This window comes from Cyprinodon tularosa, unplaced genomic scaffold, assembly GCF_016077235.1.
Source record: "Cyprinodon tularosa strain WSP-4 unplaced genomic scaffold, ASM1607723v1 ctg306, whole genome shotgun sequence".
NCBI classification, from domain to species: domain Eukaryota; kingdom Metazoa; phylum Chordata; class Actinopteri; order Cyprinodontiformes; family Cyprinodontidae; genus Cyprinodon; species Cyprinodon tularosa.
Genome location: NW_024039015.1, coordinates 1,540,165 through 1,563,126, shown reverse-complemented (window position 1 = coordinate 1,563,126; position 22,962 = coordinate 1,540,165). Strand labels below are relative to the sequence as shown.

General features: G+C 40.1%; 1 protein-coding gene across 8 annotated transcripts in view; it reads left to right on the top strand.

The window, feature by feature from the left end:
• pfkpa (phosphofructokinase, platelet a) overlaps positions 1–21,952 on the top strand; it is a 47,708-nt gene extending 25,756 nt beyond the window's left edge. For 2 of the 8 annotated variants that reach the window (XM_038292017.1, XM_038292015.1), the window contains exons 11-23: positions 1,750–1,814; positions 1,952–2,021; positions 4,230–4,376; positions 5,261–5,331; positions 7,736–7,823; positions 12,112–12,264; positions 14,022–14,186; positions 14,293–14,354; positions 17,244–17,355; positions 20,111–20,210; positions 20,480–20,485; positions 20,940–21,045; positions 21,126–21,952. In XM_038292017.1, the coding sequence (XP_038147945.1) occupies positions 1,750–1,814; positions 1,952–2,021; positions 4,230–4,376; positions 5,261–5,331; positions 7,736–7,823; positions 12,112–12,264; positions 14,022–14,186; positions 14,293–14,354; positions 17,244–17,355; positions 20,111–20,210; positions 20,480–20,485; positions 20,940–21,045; positions 21,126–21,282 (1,302 nt within the window). In that variant the 3' untranslated portion in view covers positions 21,283–21,952. Of the gene's footprint in view, positions 1–1,749; positions 1,815–1,951; positions 2,022–4,229; positions 4,377–5,260; positions 5,332–7,735; positions 7,824–8,565; positions 8,719–12,111; positions 12,265–14,021; positions 14,187–14,292; positions 14,355–17,243; positions 17,356–20,110; positions 20,211–20,479; positions 20,486–20,939; positions 21,046–21,125 lie in introns of all 8 variants that reach the window. The other 6 variants (XM_038292018.1, XM_038292016.1, XM_038292023.1 and 3 more) reach the window with 3 other exon arrangements.
• The last annotated feature ends 1,010 nt before the right edge of the window (positions 21,953–22,962 follow it).

Here is a 22,962-nt window from a genome sequence, read left to right as displayed (position 1 = left end):
TCCAGGATGAAACAACTAAGATCCAGGAGTACATCAGAAAGATGGCCCCCAAAGACAAATGGCTTGGTGAGTACCTCAGGCAGGAGAAAACCGAAAGTGAGGACAAGAAAGAGGAAGGAGAACCATCATGGAGGGACAAGCCGCTGCACGGCGTATACCACAGACAAATAGAAGAAGTGGCTGATATCAAAAAATCCTACCAGTGGCTGGAAAAGGCTGGACTGAAGGACAGCACAGAGGCACTAATCATGGCAGCACAAGAACAGGCACTCAGTACAAGATCAATAGAGGCCAGGGTCTACCACACCAGGCAGGACCCCCGATGCAGACTGTGCAAAGATGCCTCTGAAACAATACAGCACATAACAGCGGGGTGTAAAATGCAGGCAGGAAGTGCATACATGAATGCCACAACCAGGTAGCTGTCATAGTGTACAGGAACATCTGCCATGAGTATGGGCTGCAGCTAAGATCCTATGGGACTTCAAGATCCAGACTGACAAACAGGTGATGGCTAACCAACCAGACATCGTGTTGATCGACAAACAGCAGAAGAAGGCAGTAGTGATAGATGTGGCAATCCCAAGCGACAGCAACATCAAGAAGAAAGAACACGAGAAGCTTGAGAAATACCAAGGGCTGAAGGAGGAACTAGAAAAGATGTGGAAAGTGAGAGCAGCAGTGGTACCAGTGGTAATTGGAGCACTGGGGGCTGTGACCCCCAAACTGGGAGAGTGGCTACAGCAGATTCCAGGTAAAACATCAGAGGTCTCTGTCCAGAAGAGCGCAGTCCTAGGAACAGCTAAGATACTGCGCAGAACCCTCAAACTCCCAGGCCTCTGGTAGAGGACCCGAGCTTGAGGATGACACATACCACCCCACGAGGGGTGAGAAAACAGTTTTTTTTTTTTTTTATATATATATATATATAATATGTTTAGAGTTCTACATGTGCTTTTACTTACACTGAAAAAACTGATTAAATTAGGTGTATTTACCCTTAATTTGAGCAGGTAAATGAGATCGTTTGCCAATGGAATGAGTATTTTTACTGTTAAAGTAACATATTTGAATAATATGCACTTGAAATAAGACAATTAATGTATGTTTTCTTATTTTAAGTGTAAATTGTCTTGTTCCATTGGCAAGATGTCTCTTTTACCTCCTTAATCCAAGGACAAATGCACTTATTTTAAGAAAAAATGACATATTTAGATTTATATTTTTTCCAGTGTATTGCAATTTCCTGTAACACAGAAGGTCAGAACTGATGACTATGTTTTTAATTAGTTGGGAAAAGACCAACTTCAAGATCTATTTACTTTCACAAACCTGTTTAGGGGGAGTAAGAGCGCTTATTTTATTCTTCTCTTGTGTTGACAGTAAGATTCACAGTCATTTGACCCATTTGGCTTTTTATCTGAAAATAATTTTTATTAAATGAACAAACACGTGGCAGTAAAGTTCTGGTCTAATATCGGCTATGTTATCATCAATTTATGATTATAGAGTCTTAGATTAGAAGGCGTGGCTCCAAAGGTTGCACTTCTGTCAGTATTATCTATGAATGATGTAATACTTGTGAAAGTGACTTTTCTGCTTTGAAAGACAGCAGAGAAATTAAAGCGGATTAATTTCTTTTTCATGTGTTTAAAGCTTTAAAGTATGGTGGAGTTTGCCCTTTAAACAACAGTGTTGGTGTTTGCTAAAGCTGAATCTAAACATTACACTCCCCCCTCTTTTCCTCAGACTCAAGAGGTCCAGAAGGCCATGGACCAGAAACGGTTCGAGGAGGCGGTTAAGCTCCGGGGCAGGTACGATGGCGGGGAAATCTTTCATCTTTATTTGACCGATTTCACTTTGGTCGGTTGTTTTCAGTGAGCTGAAACGCATCAGAAGAAAAGTTTAAAGAGGAACACGAGAGCTGACGGTGTTCGCTTGTGTTTTACAGGAGCTTTGAAAACAACCTGAGGACGTACAAACTGCTGGCTCACCGTAAACCAGAGTCTGAACTGCCCGTCGTGAGTACAAAACATCGAGTTTCACACATACACCAGCCCGCCGCATTATACGCCCAGAGAGCAGGTTGTTTCCCGGGAGCCAAAAACGACCTCGCTAACCCTCAGATATATTGAATTATTTATTACAGTCCTGAGGTTCTACCCACAAGTAATGACTCAGATACTGCAGGCCTGATGCACTGTGCTGATGTGACTGCTGGGTTCTTGGAAAAAACAAGATGCCTTATAAATAGCTAGTTTCACCAAAACACGAGTATTCCAGTGCATACATTCTCACATCATCCCAAGTCTTGGAAATCAGATTAAAACACCTTTAAAAATGGATAAAGTTACAATGGTTAAAGGGCTATTTGTTGGAGATAATGATCTGATCAGATGAAAGAAAACCAACCTTTCTGGGCTACAAATGAGTGCAGCACATCATCAAGAAGACACCCTCCTCACCTTGGTGGATGCAGTTCCTGACCAGGAACTGATGATGTTAAAAGATCAAGCAACCCTTTAGAGGTTGCAGAACAGGCTAAATCAGGGATCTGCAAGCTCTCAAATCCTTAGAGCCATTTTAGCATGAGACCAGCTAAATTTAAGTCGTCCTTTAAATAAAAAAAACTTATTATTTCTGCTGAATATCTGTTATCAAACTGTTGCGGCCTTCGGTTCTAAAAAAGACCAACATTTCCAGCAAAGTCAGTGGGCGGTAAAAGGTGGTTTCAGCCTTTGTACGCACTTTAAACTCGACTTATTTATTGTAAAAGCAAAAACAAAATAATGACTAAAATTGTCTTGCAACTTTGTCGAAATGAAAAATAATGTTAATATTTAAAGTCCCCCATAAAGTGGTCAAAAAATCATTCTTCAAAACCTTCCGTCCACACCGGACATTTACCAAACACTCCACCAGCATTCGGTGTGTTCTTAATTGCACAAATTAATGGTAGACTCTAACAAAAAACAACATAATCTAAGCAATAAAAAATATAAAAAATAAATTAGCAGTTTTGGTTCTAAATTAACTTAAATATATTCTAACGACCCAAAGAAGAAAACTAAATTTAGCATGAATAGCCACAACACAAACAACAAACAGTTCATTTATATTTATTGGTTTTTGACCCTTTAACACAAAGTTTATCATATTTTGAGAGTTTGTACCATTAGGGTGATATTTTATTTTAATATAAACAATCAGACACATGCAGTGAACAAACAATCCATCATAAATTGTACAGAAATGTCTAATGATGTATCATAAAAGGCATGTATCAAATTTAGATTATTTAAAATTTATGTTTTTTTATTTCTCATAATGTTTAATAACAACCGTAGTTTAAAAAATGAAATAGTTCAGTTCTTTAATCATTTTTAGCCACCATTAAGGGCCATTTTAAAGGCTCCAAAGAACCACTTACAGCTCCAGAGCTGCAGGCTGTAGACTCATCGTCTAGACTAATATGGAAGTTTGCTTTCCTAACAAAGCAGTGTGTTCACATCAAACCGTATTTATGTTTCAATCAAGATATGCAAAGTTTTCAGAGATGGAAAAAGGAAGACATGCAGCTGGAGCAGAAGGTTGACTCAGCAGAGAGGATTAAAAATGTGTACTTCAGACTTGGACCTTGTATCCTTGATCTTCCTCTTCACATCACTGCAATCTATGTGAATTGTATTAGAATAAAGGGTGAATAAGTTCTTCGGGCATCCCTGTGTTGTCATTCAGGGCTCGTTTTCTGCAGCCGTTCATTGAATAGCATGTTGGTTATTAGCTATCTTGAGCTTCTAGTGCCCGTTTGCTAAATGCAGATAATTGCAGAGTGTGTTGGGGCTCCTAGAGGCTCAGTGCTAGTTTGATGTGACGCGAGATGACACCTCAGTCCCCCTCTGAGAGACGACCTGTTCAACCCAGCCTGGAGCTGCTGCGGCTCCAGAGGAGGCGGCTCACGCTGAGGATCGCCAAGGTGTAAAGGCAGCAGCTCGCCTCAGGCTTGGACTCGGTCTGCATCTGTAATGATGGCTCTGTGTGTTTTCTGAAAGTGTGCCAGAAGCTACGTATTGGATTCCTCTTTAGAGCATCAACAGCTTCGCTCCATCCTGCGGTGTGTCATTTAGCGAGAGAAGTGAAGCTGCATCATGAATCATTGAGAGTCTGCGTTTAAATCTAAAGTCTGCAAGGCAGGAATGACCTGTTGCTTTGTGTTTTTCATTTCTCAGAGCAACTTTAACGTGGCGGTGCTGAACGTCGGAGCCCCCGCCGCAGGCATGAACGCCGCCGTCCGTTCAGCCGTCAGGGTGGGAATTTCTGAGGGCCACAAGATGTTTGCCGTAAGCGACGGATTTGAAGGATTTTATAAAGGACAGGTGAGCTGCTGTTGACCACAATCTTATAGAAGAACATTAATAGAAGAGATTTTATAATGGATTTAAATATCTGCTCCTAAATGACCCAATAATGCAGTCTTGGATTAGTTTAATCGATATCTCACAGAGTGTGGGTTTAGCTTGATGAGTCAGATGTTACACTCTCACTGCTAGCTCCCTCGCTGGAGAATAATCAGGGAAACCCAGGGGATAATCTGCACAGATTAATGTAAACCATTTCCCAGCACCAACGTTCAGTGAGCCAGCTGAGCTGCTGCAGTACCACAGGCGACCAACAGATGGCAACAGAACAGTTGGAATGTACTCAACTCAAAATAACATCCTGTTGGATTTTTAATGATTCTCACTGCAGCTTTTAGTAAAACAATCAGGGATTGAGGTTTGAATGAAGGTAAATGTCTGTGAAAACCTGATCCCAGACTAAAGTCTTTGTTCCGTTACTGATAGAACTGGTTTCACACCCCTCCCTGGTTTCACACTCCTCCCACTGATCTTGTTTTGTCCTTTTCCCACTAAGAAACCCTTAAGGGCTTCAGGTCATGAGAATGACTTTATTCCTGTTCCTGGCTTCCACACAAGTTATTCTTAACATCTCTGTGTTTCACAGTAATACATTTCTGCCAGTAAATTACTGCAATGCTGTTTGAGAACAAAAACATGTTAATATATTGAAATATACCTGTCTGTATCCATAAAAAGAGAGAAACATAATCATGATATATTGTGTTGCTTTGCTTTAAGATTTGGGCTTAGATTGTGTGAAGATAATGGAAATAAACTGTTCTGTATATGTTTTTTAAATCATGTTATAATGAAAAACCTGTGTCTGAAAACACCTTTCGTACCCGTTGTCCTTTTTCCAGATTAAGGAGATCAAATGGGGCGATGTTGGAGGCTGGACGGGGCAGGGCGGCTCCTTGTTAGGAACCAAAAGGTGAAAATCTGAAGCTGATTTCCTTCTATTAATCATTGGTCAAGTTGGAGTAGATAAAATAAATCAGAAATGAATAAATTCTGCCCCTGGTTATAAAATTAATTTCAACTTATTTTGCAGTTAGTATTAAACATATAAGCGAAAGCATTTTATCCTAAAGAGGAAAGTTGTGACTTTGTAAAACATCCTGATCTAAAAAAACCGACCTCATGTTAAAATAAATGGTGCATTTTTTTTTTCTAGATGGAGATATGGAATCAATTAACAGTTAACATTTCTGTTACACATAGCTACACGGTTTTAATGTATAAACGAGTCTGCAGTAAAGAGAACATGCAGCACTTAATGAGCTGTTGCTTCTACTTCAAGGAAAGGAAGTAGGGCTCCAAGAAGGAAGTGAGTAGAAACAATGGGAAGGATTTTTTTACTCCTTCCAGTTGGTAAATCAACACAGAGGTGAAGGATGTTTATTGTTGCCAGGCAGCTGCGACGAACATCTGGAGCAAATCCAGACAAAATAGGAAAGTTGTGAAGAGAAACATACAGCTGGTCTAAGAATGAAAAGAAGAACAATAGGCAGGAATAAGAGGAGGTTTAAGACTGATTTATGCCCATTATTAAAACCTAATCAGATGAAAACAAGGTTCCACTTATAGAGCTAAATAGTTTTTTTTTATTTGTCACTAAGATATATATATATATATATATATATATATATATATATATATATATATATATATATATATTATTTTGAATTATAGATGAGTTTTTGATCAGAGTTTATATATTTTTTTATGTTACAGTTTATTCGATGAATATTTATTTCTGTTAGCTTTGCTCTATATATTTTTGTTATTTTATTATTTGGATCATTAAGCTATTTTATTAATTTATTAGTGAGTTCATTAGATGTTTAAAGGTTTCTACGGGTGCTGGAAATCCTTGAAAATGCTTGAATTTTGACGTTGTGTTTTCAAGGTTTGAAAAGTGCTTATATTTTGGATGAAATGCTTGAAAATGCTTGAAATTGTAACTGTTTCTTTCGCAACAAATACCTATCTAACTGAATCGTGTTTTTAATAAATGGAGAAATAAAATGTTGGAGAGCCCGAAAATGAAACCTGCTCGCTTATGTGCGACTGCGATCTGCCAGTCTATTTCCATGTGTGACTCCGCCCCCATGAAACCACTACGGCACCATGCCGGGAGGTTGTCGTTTCAATGAACGTTGGCTGGAAGATGAAAAATACAAATTATGGATTAAACGGGGACAAACCCCACAAGTTGCCTCTTGTAAAGTCTTTAATTAACTACTTACCTTTCCATATAAGGTTCACCGATGATGAAGACGACGAACACGTCCCCCCCCCACACGTCTCCTCGGATGATCAAAGAAAATTACACCGGCTAAGTTACTGAGTGACTGAGAGTACGGTGTGATAATGTAATGTTAGTATTGCAGTGTTTCCCGCAGCACTATCTCACACTACCGCCTCGCCAACGTTCCAAAAAAAACAACAAAGTTTTAATTCATTGCCAGGCCCAGCCCTTAAAACAGCATTGATAACTCTACGGCTGATAATACTGAATTGCGACACCCTCTGGTCTGTTATATTACTACGCCATGGCAGAAGAGTAATTTTCTTTGATCATCCAAGGAGACTTGTGGGGGGCGGGGGGAAACGTGTCCGTCGTCTTCATCATGGGTGAACTATATGTGGAAAGGTAAGTAGTTAATTAAAACCGATAATACAAAATAAATATCTGCCTCGTGAGCTCTGACAAATTAAGATAGGATTTAGTTTTATGTATTCATTTTGCCAAAACTGGTTCCGTAAGGTGCTGGAAAAAGTTTTAAAATGGATCTTGAAAGTGCTTGAAAAGTGCTTGATTTTGACTTTGGAAAAGGTGTACGAACCCTGTGTTTATTCATGTTACTTTATTGTGTACTTTTTTTTTTATCCTAGCTTTTTATTATTTCCTGGTGTGTTCTCCTGTTATTAATATGTTCATTTAAAGTAATTCTTGAACAATTTAGTGTTTTTATTTTTGTCTGTTTATCTTTTTATTTACTAGTCAATATATATATATTTTTTATCTTAATCCGACCATTATACAATCATTTTGTAACTGATAGGTTGGTAATATTGTCTTTTCTACGTTATATAGTTTTTCATTAAGGTATTGTTTTACAAAGCAAGAATGTTCATCTATATAATAGATGTTTTTTTTTTTTTTATGTCTCTGATTTATTCTTCCACAAAGTCAAACAAGAGACTGAATATCCTACCAGAATACTAATGATTCTGTTACTTTGTTTTAGATTTTAGTTTTATTCTTAGAAATCTCATTCAGTGTCTTTTATGAATACAAAACTAGCATTACTTTTATTTCTCCTCCTCAGGACGCTTCCTGCAAAGCATGTTGACAAAATTGCTGAGCAGATGCGAAAGCACAATATAAATGCTCTGCTGGTAATTGGCGGATTTGAGGTACGTTCAAATCTTTTCTGTTGTTGTGTGATTATTTGCTCATGAGGGCTATCTTTCACTTTGCTAACAAGCTCCTAAGCTTTTCACTGATGTTTATTATTGACTAGAATCAGCATTACTCCTAATCTTATTAAATCAGACAGCTGTTGTGCTTTACTCCTAATATCAGATGTGATTATATGCTGAATATTGTTTAGTGTTGATGTATTCCATTAGTCTTATCCCTTTCATGCCGAGCATCACCATATGGTCCATGTTTAGAAATCAATGCTTCAAAGTCATTTCTCTGCTAAAAACAGCAAGAAAAGACGTAATGAGATTAGTAGCAGCACATATTAGCCTACATTGCATATTTATTTTTTTGCTGTAAACTCAGATCTAGAGAGAAAAACTTGAAGCATTTGGATATTTTCATTGAATAGACAGATCATTTGATTTGGAACATCTGCTTTTCTCCGGTCATTTCACGCAGTTCTGTTTAGATGCTCACCGGCTTCAGTTTTCCTTTGATGTATGGAAGTAAAAGAGTTGTCCTTTGTTTATATGAGTGTTTGTGGGGCTGAATGTGGAGTTGTACCTGTCTGTTTCGCCGCTGTCCGTTGTGATAGACCTGGCTCCTCCCCTTGGCACCCTCCACTTATGTCTTTCCCTTCCTTTTGTGGCAAGTAGCACCTTCTCAAACCGAACCCACCTGCCACGGTTTCACCTCTGCACCACTAAAGTCCTTGGCTCTGCCCTGCAGGCCTTGCTGTCACTGCTGGAATTATCAGAGGCTCGTGGGAAATATGACGAGTTCTGTGTGCCCATGGTCATGGTCCCGGCCACGGTCTCCAACAATGTGCCTGGCTCAGACCTCAGCATTGGCGCTGACACGGCTCTGAACGCCATCACTACTGTAAGTGATGGGGCTTGGCGACGAGATTAGATGACCTCAGCAACACAACCAGATAAAACACACACACGCATGCGTTCAAGCATGAAACTGGGAAAACATGCTGACGCAGCAAGCCCAGTCGTTACAAGAAGGGAGAGATCGCTCGCTCAGTCTTTTCACCAGTGACTCAATTCCTGCCTTCCTGTCGCAGGATTATTTGGCAACAATTCTTGTGACGGTCAGCATCTGTAGGCCGCATCTGGCCTACAGAAGAGCTTAAAAAAAAAATCCAGACACAAAGCATGTCTGCTCTAAGAGGGCAGACTTGTTAAAGTTACAAAGTACTGTAGCATCCCTCCCTTCCAAAGCAGGTAAGTGAATGAGAACGTGGAGGCATGCTGTGCACAAGTGACGTGACCGCCATGTTTGCTCTGCCTGCCCCTCTGTCTGCTCTGCCTGCCCCTTCTTTTTAGCATGAAGATGAAAGGCGAACAGAGCGCACACCCCGATGTCTTATTAGTACATAAAGGAAACGGGAAAAGGAAAAAACTGTTTGAAAAATGCAAATAAAACAAATTTCTCGTCTGACTTAAATTGATGATTATCATTTCCTTACAGACACTATGAAAACACAATCGTTCCTGCTTTTGTCATAAAGTTTACTTCCTGCAGAGGAAATGAGTAGATTACAAAAAGGATTACTGATATTTTTGTTCACCTTTAGAATTGCGTTAATGAAAGATCAACAAGTTTAGTCCTAAATATAATGCTTTCTGTAAAGTTAGAACTCTTTTGTCTCCATATTAATTTTTACTGATTGTTTCCAGCTTTTTATCTCTTGATTTTCTTATTTAAAATAAAACAAAAAAAAATTCAACATTTTACCATAATATTGGTCATTTTTAGTATCTAAATAAAATGATTCCAATCTTAAACTCAAAACTTATACTTTAAATATAATTTTTAAGCTGACTTTTTAATATAAATCCTTACTTCACTAAAATATTTAACATATTTTAGATTTTTCCTCTATAATTGTTTTAATTAAAGTGCATCGTTTTGACTGTTTACTTTATGAGTTATAGTCTTTCATGGAGGAGTGAAAGATGTTTAGCCCCATCAGGGCTTTTTTTTCAGCACTTTGTTAACTAGTTAATAAAACTACTGGGGCTCACCATTTAATTGCGTTTGCAAATAAATTAAATGCAATTTTCAAATCTCAGAGAGACTCGTTTTTTTTTTCACATTATGATAAATAAATGGACGACAGTGACTTTCTCACTCCAGCCCTTTTAAAGTCATGGAAATACCTTTAAAGTGGCTTTGCCAGCAACCAGGAGTTGCAGCTAGCATGCAGATCCATGCAGGCAAGTAGAAGTTAACAAGTGAAACATCTAAATGCTGGTGGTTTGTGTACAGGAGAAAAAAAAAATCTTAATCTTGAAAACGAATCACAATTTTGAAATTTTTTGCAAAAGCATTAAACCTTAAAAGCTACTAATGTTTAGAGAAGCGTGTTTTTTATAGGTGTGCCGAGTTTTAGTTTTTTTACTCCTTTTCATTTTTAATGCTACTTTCACATCGGACGCAGCAGGAGCAGCAAAATCGTGGCTGAAGCAGCTTTGCTGCTCTGGCTGCACGGTGCAAAAGTGTGTCTGACGCGCGTTGGGCGGAGCTACTCTATCCTTTCTTTGCCTTGCAGCTATATTTGCTGTGATCAGTGGGAATAAAGTAGTTTTAATATGTTTTTAAGTGAGAAAATTCACCTGAAAACTTAATCATTGCAGTCAGTTCATCCAGATTACCATCCTGCCTTCCAATATTATTTCTGTGGGAGCCGCTCAGACCCCCACATACCAGAGGTGTGCTGTCAGTAGGAATCCCATTCAACAGCAGCTTATAGCCCGGTCGCCTCCTCGCGGTTCATCGCCGCGACTGGAAGGTTCTTTTTATGTACATAATCCAAACTGCAGGCACCAGGATAATAAAAGTAAACATGTTCTGTCGGCAGGTTTCAGCATTTTAAGTTAATTTAGGAGTTAATAAACTGTTTCAGAGGGGCAATCACAGCGCTCTGATCATCAGCGATGTGTCTGTCTCACGGCCAGCTCCCAGATCAGTTTCTGTGATTGGCTGATGCGGCGCGTCGAGCAGCAAAAGTTCAATTTTTCCATCTCGAGCAGCAGCGCGTTTGTGGCGTGTCGCGAGCGTCAGATGCTTAAACGCTCCTGACGGGCTACTTCAGCTGCTCAAAACACGCTGCGGGACATTTTGCTGCGCCTTGACGCGCGTCAACCATTGACTTCGCATGTAAACTCGCTGCTTCTGCTGCGCCTGCTGCGTCCGGTGTGAACGCAGCATGATGCAGTGGAGTGCTAATGTCAGCACTAATGCTAACATGTTTCTTCTCTATTTTTATATGACTTGTTGATCATTTGACTTGTAAAGTCTATCATTGTGGCTCCAGCTAATAATAGGCTCTATGCACAGCTCCACTACTTCCTGAATTTAAGGCAGCTCCTTTGTTTCCTGTCTTTCATGATTGGATGCACTGATTAATCCAGGTGTGTATGACCTAAGTAACTGGCCAGACACACCTGGATTAATCAGTTCGTCCAGTAATGAAAGACAGGAAACAAAGGAGCTGCCTTAAATTCAGGAAGTAGTGGAGCTGTGCATAGAGCCCATTAACAGATAAAAGTTACACCAGAAGTTGTTCATGATACATGATGTTGACTTTAGTTTTTATATTTTTACATAGATTTGACTTGCAGAAATGGACGCCTATAAATAACGATGGAACTGATTATGTTCATACTGTCTGTAAAGAAAAAAGTCGAACTAAACCAGTAATATTTTTTGACTAGCATTTTTCAGATAGTCTCATTTTGGTTCTAAATATCCAACCCAGTGAGTTCGATGTGAAATAAACAACATGCATCCGAAACGGAATGATGCTGGTTGTTTCGTTATTTCATTTTATTTTTCCCGCACCGTGTGTTTAAGGATTTGATCAGTGCTGCTTGGTTGGCTTGCAGTGTATAAAACCTCCATAGCCGATATGGCAGTTTTATAGTTGCTATGGGCCTTATGGCCGCTAAGGCACACAAACACAACCTCCCATTCTGTCCTTCCTCCTTAACTGTCTGTCCTTTCATCCTTTGCCCCCTCCTCCCTCCTCAAGATCTTTCCAACCCCTTTCCTTCCCTTCGCCTCCTTCGCTATCCTTCCTCACTTCTTTATTTTTACACTCCTGCTTCTGTTTGCCAAAGGGAAGCCACAGCAGCTATCACACGGGAAAAGCCGGAATGGCAGGATACGCTCTCGCTCGCTGGGAGGGTTTTATCTCTCTCTCTCTCAGCGGCCGGCCCTCTTTAGTGGCTCTAACACGTTCTCTATATGCTGCCGCTTCAGGCGATAGAGTGTCTGCTGCAGCTTTATGAGGCCCGTGCTACCTTTGAGGAGTTTTGCATCCCGATGTGTATGCTGCCTGCCACCATAAGTAACAATGTACCCGGCACAGATCTAACTATCGGGGCAGACACGGCCCTGAATGCTATCGTGGAGGTAAGGCATTTTAAGCCGTCAGCACTGCCAGAAAAATACTTTGTTTTAAACTGTTTGTCTATAAACAGTTTTTTTTTATAACCCAAAAGCCTTTAATACAACTATTGGTCCAGCACTGATAATTACCAAAATATCAGGTCAGAACATCAGAGAAAATAATCTTTTTCATTTAGTCAATTGTTGCCTGAGCTGAATGCCCAAATGCTAGCAAGTCTTTTTAGATTTTCCTCTCTTGTAACTTGCAGGGCTCTGTTTGCACCACACCAGATATTTATGCTTTAAAGGGGTCTGCAACCTGCAGCTCCACAGCTACATGTGGCTCTTTGGATTGTAAATGCTGCAGATGCCCGATCCAGGGGGATTCTATCAGAAGCAAAATACCTCCATGCCACTAGGTGACATGGAAGATATGGTTACTACTAGGGGTGTAAATAATAATCGTTTTGTATCGATGCATCGATCCAAAAGCCGACGATCCGATGCATCGACACGTCTGCAAGAGAATCGATTTATGTTTTTTTTTCCTCCGGTCTATTTTTATCAATTTGCTCCTGGACGTAATTCTCCTCCCGTGCTGCGGTGGCGCTAAACCTATTTTGCCCTCCTACCTCGCTTCCTGGTTATACTATACAGCGGTTTGTTGCAGCAAGCTTCACACAGACGTTTTTAAATTATGCTCAATATTGAAGCGTGGTCTGTGCTACACACTGTGGGTCTAGATACGGCCGAGGCGGCGAGGAAGTGGGGGCGAGTTTAGTCCGACGACGGAGGGACTTGAGGGCCAAAAAGAGCGGAGATCCAGGTGGAAAAAGGGTCCCAGCGTTCTCGCGCACCTCGCTCTTCTAGCGGGTCAAACTTCACGAGTTTGACCCGCTTCGGTCATAAAAACAAAACAAGCCGGCCTCCTGTCTGCGGCACTGTTTGCAGTCAGCTACAATTTGGGAGAGGTGCGGCGGTGCGTCTGTGGAGGGGGCGGGGACGTCTGGAGCCGAGGTATATTATTGCACTCATTGCGTATTTTTTGATGCAACGTTTCTACTTCTGTTATTTTCTGTTTCTTCTTAAAAAAAAAAAAGAAAAAAATGCATAACGATATTACAGCTTTCATTGATTTATTCAAATTTGAAACATTGTCTAGCCTGTAAGGTGTAAAAAAAAAAAAAAAAATTTAACCAGTTAATCGAATCGCATCGTGGTGTATTCTTGAGTATGGAAAATAATCCAATCGTTTGGATCAGAAAATCGATACTGAATCTATGGATGTGATTTACACCCCTATTTTCTACTGATAGAATAGATAGATAAACGGCTGCCAAACTCTTTCCCCTAATCTGATGTTCTTATAAGTCTCTATGTTGGTGTGGACGGGGCCTGTCCCTCATTATCTGGCCACAGAGTGACCTGATACCTGATTATCAGCGCTGGGCTATTAAACTAGGAGTTCACTTCAGCTAAGGATAAAAATGATAGCCTCCACTGATATTATTACATGTAATGTTCTCTGTCATCCCTTACAGGACTCCAGTCATTCTGGTAAAACAAACAAAAACACAGCCTGAATTTATGAAACATTTAAATGCCAAGCATGCAGTTTCAGTGTTTGTCATGTGAAACGGCCTACAGTATGCCAACAGCTGAATGGCTTGTTACAGCTTCTGTAAAACTGCTGGTTGGGTTGCTGAAATGTAATAAAGGGTTGGTTTTAGCTCGACAGTTTTTGCTATATTGACTTTGTGAGCTTGGTGTGCGTGTGTCAGACCTGCGACCGCATCAAGCAGTCTGCCAGCGGGACCAAGAGGCGCGTCTTCATCATCGAGACCATGGGAGGCTACTGTGGCTACCTGGCTACTGTGGGAGGGCTGGCCGCAGGGGCGGACGCAGCCTATATCTACGAGGAGCCGTTCGACATCAGAGATCTCCAGGTTTGTAGTTTTACCTCCCTGAAAGAGGCCGTTCAGGCTCCACTGTGAGGCAGCACCTTAGAGGCGCCACCTGCTGGTTAACTACAGTCAATGTTTCTGCCTGTAGGCTAATGTTGAGCATCTGACAGAGAAAATGAAGACCAGCATTCAAAGAGGACTGGTGCTCCGGTGAGAACATTTAAAATCAGTCTGCTTATATTCAGGGTTTAACAAGAAGGAATCTGTTTTGCTCTAAGCTGCTTATATCAGGGTTTCCACGGGACATAAAAAATTATTAAGTCATTAAATTAAGGCCTGAATTGGCATTAAAATTCATTAAATGTAATAATTGTGGCAAAATGCTTTATATATAAAAAAATGTTTCTAAAAACAATTTCATCAGATAAATCATATCGCGATATATTTGCTTCCTGTTGATCGTAAAGCCGCATGTTCATAAAAAGAAGCTTGAGGCGGAGAAAAAGCTAGAGAATGGGAAAATGCAAATTTCAACAAAAGTGGCTTGAAAATGAGGAATTTGGGACACTGATGCAGCCTGTCGACAATAAAGATGACAAAGGATTTTGCCGTGTTTATATGAGAGTCATGGGTACTTGTTGATGGAATTAAAATTAATTCTAAGAGCATTAAAAAGCATTAAATTAAAGTTGCTCATTCCTGTATAAACCCGGGTCCTTAAAAAGTCTTAAAAGGCATTGAATTCTTCAAAATATAACTAAGGCCTTAATTGGTATTAAAATGTCTTAAATCATTCTTTTGTAGGTCTTAATTTTTAAAACATCATAAATAGGAATTTTTTTATTACGATTTATTTTTGTAATCTAAATAAAACGTTGAAAGTGACCATTTTTTTTTCTTTTTTTTTATAAAAAAAAAACAAATAATGGCTGGAATTATTGGTTCCGTCCCGATAGCGGAACCAATTAAAGCGTTGTTGTGGCCGGGACATTTGGGAGATGCGCCATTTACTTTTTGTCTGGAAAATATGAGCAAGTGTAAATGAAACGAAAATTGCCTCCAGCCAAGAGTTTTCTCCATGGCTAAAACCAGAACCAGGGAACATACATGAGGCTCAGTGGATTTTGTGAAAGAAGTCATTCAAGCTTGGAATGATTGGAATTAAGGCAGTGGAGCTTCACATTAGGGGTGTGCAAAATAATCGTCATGACGATGCATCGCGATTCTAATTGTGATCTACTGCATCGATTCTTAACGCAAAGTATCGATTCTTAATTTAAAAAAAAAGGATAAATATAATACATGAACGGTTGGCACACATCCGCCAAAAACAGGTGGAATACAGCTTCCAGTTAGCAGATGTCGCTGCGGATGTGTTGACGCCCGCTGCCTTGTGTCACAAGCATTTCCGTCCGAGGGATACTGCAATGACTAATTAATAAACAAAACACGGAGGAGACTGAGAAAATTCACCCGGCTCCATCACATTTCAAGTCAGATGTCAGATGCATTTTGGCTTTAAAAACAAAGAAGGTAAAAATGTAATTTGCAAAAGGGGAAATGTCATACATTAGAATTTTTTCATTTCATTGGTTTAAAGGACCAGTGAGGCCATGTAAACGGTAGAGGTGAGTATTGGCATGAGTGTTGCGATTCGATACATGTCGCGATACTTGGGTCACGATACGATATTATCACGATGTTGCAGTATCACTATATATTGCCATATCTTTCCCAGCTATCAAAATCAAATGATGACATAAAACAGCAAGTGCTGTATATTTCCATCAGAAAATATTAATTAGGTATTATTATCCATGATGTTTGGGGGTTTTCTTCCACTGTGACTGCCTAGAATACAGATTTGGTGCTGCACGCACAGTTAAAGGGCTCCACAGCGCTTTCTGTCAGAGTGGTGGTGCAGAGGTAGCCCATTTTCCCATCAATGTTTTATGTAACCATTTTGTTTTTTTAATTGATACTAAGAAGTGAAAGATCGATATTATATTGGGCAGCCGAATATTACGATATATCGCCAAAACGATTATTTCCCACACCCCTAGTAAACGGCACTGATTATCCTTATTTTGTTATTTCAAGTTTTATAAATCCTAAGCACTTTATGTCAGTTTGTCCACTCCAGTAATAGTAATATTTTTCTCCAGTATTTGTTTTCATGGCAGTACCTCTAAAAGTTGTTGGAGTTATGTAATTGAAAACATTATGACAACATGGCTGTATTTTTTAGTACTGAACAGTGTTTAGTAAAAATATTGTAAAATATTGAAAACATCGCGATGCATCGCAAAATTTCAAGTATCATGATGCATTGTGATAGAATCGCATCGTGGCATGTGAACGTGATTTGAATCGAATCGGAGTTACCAAGAAAATCAAAATGGAGTTACAGAGAAACAGCCGGTATTTCTCAGTTTTGTTCCACCCTTGTCTCTGCAACGCCTCCACTTATCACCAAATCAAACATACTAAGAAAACGATACAAAGAAAAATAGCTGCAAAAAAGACTTAGCACTGGTTATGTTGTGGCTTTAAAACTGATTTGTTTTGTTCCCTGCTAAAACAAAGTTTGTGAATTCAGTTAAATAATTGTTCAAATATATCTGTCATTTGTGTGTTTTTAGCTTTCTTCCTGTATGGGAAGCTTTTCAAAATTTGAAACATTGGTGCAGTGGTTTATGTTAAAATAAACCTTTGGGTTAAATTGTCGCAAGCAGGTTTTTCTTGTTTCTTGTGAATTTGGTCTTAAATTTTTATTTCAAGTGGCATTAAAAAGTAAAAAAGTCTTGAATTTAACTTGCCTTATGCTGTAGGAACCCTGATGCTAAACAGATCAGGTATTGGGGAGCGCTGGCCTAGTGGTTAGAGCAGTGCGCTTTTGAGAAGGTTGCAAGTAGCAACCTTGCCAAACAATGGCGGCCATTGCTCCCCAAGGGGATGGGTTAAAATTCAGAGTGAATTTCCTAAGTGTGGGACAATAAACGCATTTACATACATATTGATGTCAATGCTTTATGAGCTCTTATTTTGTAATATTAATGTAAAGGATCTCCCTCTGTTAAAACCGGGTTTGATTTGCAGGAATGAGAACTGCAACGTGAACTACACGACGGACTTCATCTACCAGCTGTATACGGAGGAGGGCAGGGGGGTGTTCGACTGCAGGAAGAATGTGCTGGGACACATGCAGCAGGTACAGTCGGCTCAGATTTGACGCCGTCATACAGTCGGTTCTTCTGGCGTGTTATGAGCGTCAACAGACTGGGAAAGATGTGATCAGATTTTTGTATTGGAAACATGCAGATCCCCTGTTTGCATATGAGGTCTTTTATTTGTGTGTGTCTGGAGATTAGCATAGATTAAGCTGGATCAAACAGAACTGTTCTTTAACTGGAGAAGAGTTAGAAATTAGTATTTTTGATCTTTTTCATTGCTTTAGTCACGACAAGTTACTTTCATGTATTTTACTTCAAATTAATGAGGCAGAACAACACAAAATTATAATAACTGTAAAAGGGAATATTTCTTAAATTTCTAAACCTGTAATTAAAGGAAAAACAATGTTTCCTTGGACCATTTAACTTTAATATCCATGAAGAAAAAGACAAAGAAATACCATTTATTCACAGTTCATGATCCAGCTGCTCAGTAAAGGCCTCAGCGTCACTACACTGGAAAAAATCTAAATCTAGATAAGTCATTTTTTCTTAAAATTAGTGCATTTGTTCTTGAATTGAGGAGGTAAAATAGACATCTTGCGAATGGAACAAGACAATTTACATTTAAAATAAGAAAACACAATTGCATTGTCTTATTTCAAGTGCATATTATCTAAATATCTTATTTTAAGAGTAAAAATACTAATTCCATTGGCAAATCATCTCATTTACCTTCTCAAATTAAGGGTAAATACACTTAATTTAAGAAAGTTTTACTTATTTCTAGATCGTTTTTGCAGTGTAGGACCGAAGGGCTCAGCTGATTGGTTAAAGAAAGATTAACGTAGCTGTTAGCTTCAAATGTGTCCCAGTATGGCACTGCTGCAAACCTCTGAAGACTTGGCTGGGCAGCTAAAGAAAGAAGTCATGTTATGCAAACAGGTGAAAGAGGATGTGTCAGGCAGTAGAGGTCAAAATACATGCAAAACCTAGACTGTCCATTACCCTGAGGAAACTATTTGCTTTAGCAGGGACAGATAATCCTCCCACAGAATGACAACCCAAAACACTCAGAGCTTCAACAGAAAGTTTAAAGCAGAATTATGTGTTAAGATGGCCTAGTCCAATCCCAGACCTCTATTTAACAGAGAAACGATCAAAAGATGTAGGAGCGGATGCCTAACTCAGGTTGATCTGTGTTGCAAAGACTGTCCATATTCGTTGTTTCTTATGCTGTTTTCTAGGGATGGAACGGTTTATGAAAACCGGTTCGACTGTCTCGGTTCGGTTCGCGTGTGTTTCGTTCAGTTCATGCGCTGCTCCTTTTTCTTATATGCGACGCATGTACACTCCAGAGCAGAAGGTGGCGGTACTGCGACCAAAGCCAACCACCAGTAGTAAACAAGAAGAAGAAGAAGCGAATCAGCGTAGCCGGGTGTAGCAGAAGAAAAATCAGTTGTTGTGGAGAATTGTGTGGGTATGGCGAGTGGGAAAGAACAGGAGTTGGAAGACGCGCCAGCAGCACTTTATAGGTCTGCTGTATGGGACCACTTTGCATTTAGAGTGACCTACGATGACGGCGGAAAGAAAGTGGAGGATAAAAGTGCAACAGTGTGCAAGCATTGTGCAACACGTTTTGTTTATGCTAACAGCAACACGACCAACATGTCAGGCTAACAATCAACATATACCGAACCGAACCGTGGATTTTGTGAACCGTTCCACCCCTACTGTTTTCTCATAAAATGACTGATGGATGTAATTTCTTTTCTATCCACAAGTATAAAACGAAACTAAATGGAAAAAAAGAAAGTTTTTAGAAGCCAAATCTTTCTGACTTTATTTAGAGACATGTAGGATGCTGGGATTCACTCTTAGGCTACGTTCACACTGCAGGCCTTAATGCTCAATTCCGATTTTTTTGTGAAATCGGATTTTTTTGCGTGTCCGTTCACACTTCCAAGTATATGCGACTTGTATGTGATCTACTGTGTGAACTGAAAGCGTTCAACCGATGTGTCCCGCATGCGCACTCGAGGACGCGATGATGTCACATGTAGCAAGCGTCCTCAGTGTTTGCGGAAATAAACATGACTCCTAATACTGCAGCGTATATTGCGTTCTTTAAGTTCTTCTCCAACAGGAGCAGGTACATTACAAACGAAATCTTTTTAAGAAGATCAAAAAGAAAGACCCTCCCCCGGTTCCGGTAAGACCCTTCGAGTTTGGTCTGAATTGAGCTATCTTTCCAAATATAAATTAAGTCAGCAACCTCACTTTCTCTCATTGACTGCTCTCTGTGTTATCTTCCGCCATGGTTGTTAGTTTTTCCCGCCTCCGCTTAGTAGGACGCAGATTAGTAACGTTTAGTAACATTTGTCAAGTATCAATGACGTGTAGGTCGGATGAATGCGACCTGGCCGTACAGACACAGGTCGCATTTGAAAAGATCAGATACGTATCGGATTCAGGACCACATATCCAAGTGGCCTGGGTCGCATTTGAAAAAATCCGATCTGTGTCGTTCAGATTGTCATAAAAAGAGCAGATACAGGTCACATATGGGCAAAAAAATCGGAATTGGGTCACTTCAGGCTGCTGTGTGAACGTAGCCTTATTCTTCCTTTTTATATTTATAATCTAACCTTTTGTTGCTCTATTAAAAAAAAGGTACAATATTCACAAGGTATGAGTACTGTAGCATGAGTATTTCTGCTCACTTTGTCAACATATGTGAGTGATAAACCTTCCATCAAAAGAAAGTGTCAAAAATTGTAATTCCTTTGAAAGGGAGGAGCGCCGTCCCCGTTTGATCGCAACTTCGGGACCAAGATCTCGGCCAAAGCCATGCAGTGGCTTTCCCAAAAGCTGGTGGAGACGTACAGGAAAGGTAAGGTTCGCAGTTAGCCGTCTGTGTTGGTAGATGAACCAACTGTGGAACCGTAGCCGATCCTCCCTCCCTGCAGAGACCAGACTGTTGTGAAGCAGACCTGTCATGGAGTCACTATAGATTTTTAATTTTAATGAAATTAATGTTACAGTCTATTGAGGGGGAAACCTGTTTTTTTTACATCTGAGTGTGAGAGATAAATGATTCAAATTTAAAACTGCTCTTTTGTTTTCATGTCTTGTTTCCCTTACACGTGGATGACTTAAAAGACGAAGGTAAACTTGGCTTTTTACGCTGGCTCCATGACCATCTCCATGATTTTGTTTAGCTCCATGTCCCTGTGTGCCGTTTAGTTCTGTCTTAGAGATTCACACCTCCTCTGCAAACGCTAGCGGGGTACAGCTGTGTCCGTGACTTTCGTGTTGATAAGCAGCCGCCTTGCTGTTCTATTTTCAGATTATCACTCGTCTGAAAGTAATCTGGAAATGTGTAACCAATGGGCTGGATGGATTAAGCTTTTTACCCTCTTCTTTTCTGTGTGTAGCATGTTAGCTTTAGTTGATTCTGATTTTATTTTGCATTTTCACCTCTTTTTGGTTAACATTTCACTAGTGTTTTATTTTGGTTGCTACTGAATAACTGCGATCATCCCTCATGAAAGCGTCTCACTGAAGAGTTAAAGCTCTTTCATGTTCTTCCACATGTAATTGCTGCGATGTTTCCCCGCAGGCCGAGTTTTTGCCAACAGCGAGGACTCCTGCTGTCTGCTCGGGATGCGCGCCAGGGCTCTGGTCTTCCAGCCTGTTGTGCGGCTGAAGGATGAAACCGACTTTGTGTGAGTGTATTAGAAAGGAAAGCAATACCGCCCAGAAGAGAACGCTGCTTTCTAAGCAATCCCTCTGCGTCTTCATTCAGTCACAGGATCCCCAAAGAGCAGTGGTGGCTGAAGCTGCGTCCTCTGATGAAGATCTTGGCCAAGTACAAGACGAGCTACGACGTGTCCGACTCGGGACAGGTCGAGCACGTCATCCACAGCCGACCCAAAGATTCCGACGCTTCGGTCGCCATGTGAGGGAGCACGCCGCGCGGCGTCACAGGAAGTCCAGCCCGTGTGTGTGAGACTAGCAAGTTCGAGCTGTTAGTCCAGATGTTGTAGTGGAGAACCCAGTGAAGCGCTGACGTCGTTTGGCCTCATGTTGTGTTCATTTCCTGTTTCTGTCATCCCTCCTCCTCCATCCTCCAGTTTCAATTGTTCCCATCTGATCATGACTGACGACTTTTAACCCCCACAGCACTCCTACTGTTACATTCACAGCAGTCTTGCCATGCAAATGCGTGTTCTCGTCGCCCTGGTCGTTTAGTGTCGTTGTTGTTTTTAAATTGCACTTTTCTCTGTCTCATGTTGCATAGACAGGCTCTGATCGCAGAGCTGCACCAGGACAGAATAGACACTTTATCTGCAGTAAAAACCAGAGCGTGTGTCTGCCTAGCACAAGCGCGGGGTTCAGCATATTTATGAGTCTGATGCAACACCGTTCTACTGCTGCAGGTCAACTGTGTGCTGTGCTTTACACAGAGATCTAATATTTATATTCTTAACATTGTTTATTTTGCTTGTAAACATAGTTATATTAATTATTGTACTGTAGGCAATGCTGTAATGAGTAGTTGTCTGTCATTGATCCAAAATCTAGATGTGTACGAGAGCAAAGTTTACCAGAGAATAAAAAAATCAGACTTCATACGTGTGATTTGTTGATTATTGACACCTCATAAAGCATATTTACTCAGTTATGACAAACATAAAAAGACATAAACTGTGGTTCAGATTTAAGTGGTGGAAAAATAGACAAATAAACTACAGACTCTTCAATAGCAAAGCAGTGATGATCTGCAGAATAAAAACGAATCAAAAGACTTCAGAAAGAAGCAAATGAAGCTTGATCTTAAGAATAAACCAAAGGAAGCAAAAACAAAGAGTAAATATTCAAAAAGAACCAAGTCACTAGATGATATCAAAGGGAGGAAAGTATGAAGTGATAATTAAGAGGATTTAAATTTACTGCAAGATGGAATAATGACTGAAAATGACAGAGATGCTGCTGGACCACAAGACAGAGCAAATTCAAAAAGATGCCAAAGCAAACAAACACAAAAAATGATGTATACCATAAGGAATAAATTCAAAAATACTTCATTAGTCCCAAAGGGAAATTAAATTAAGAGAGAAACCACAGAGCTGTGCTGTCTGTAGTCACTTTTCTGGGGGTCGTTTAGCTGTCTGCACATCCCTGCACCCTAAAGTGTGCACAGAGGCTCTGATCAGCTTTATTTCATCTGAAAAAATCAATTAGCCATATTTGGCTAACTGTGAAAAAACAGAAGATCCCAGTTTGAGCATCTGGTTAAAGGACTGGAGATGTTCAGTGATTCTCTTGGGAGGGGAGCTCTGTTATGAAGCACGGCCAGCAGATGGCGGCAGAGCACTGTGAGGCGTTCACCAGTCCCCGGTTCACTGGGTCCACGGTGACATGGATTCCCTCCATCACTGGCTGTCCACCTCTTCTCTTTGCAATTCCAGTCTACGGTAGCTTATTACTAAAGTAGATTAACTGTGTGTTGTCACGTGTGTGTGTGTGTGTGTTGCCATAATTAGGAATTAATCTGATCATTTGAAAGAAAAATTCAATTTCCCATGGGTGTATTAATTGTGTATTTGTAATTGGGCTCCTTTTTTTCCCCATTTAAATTG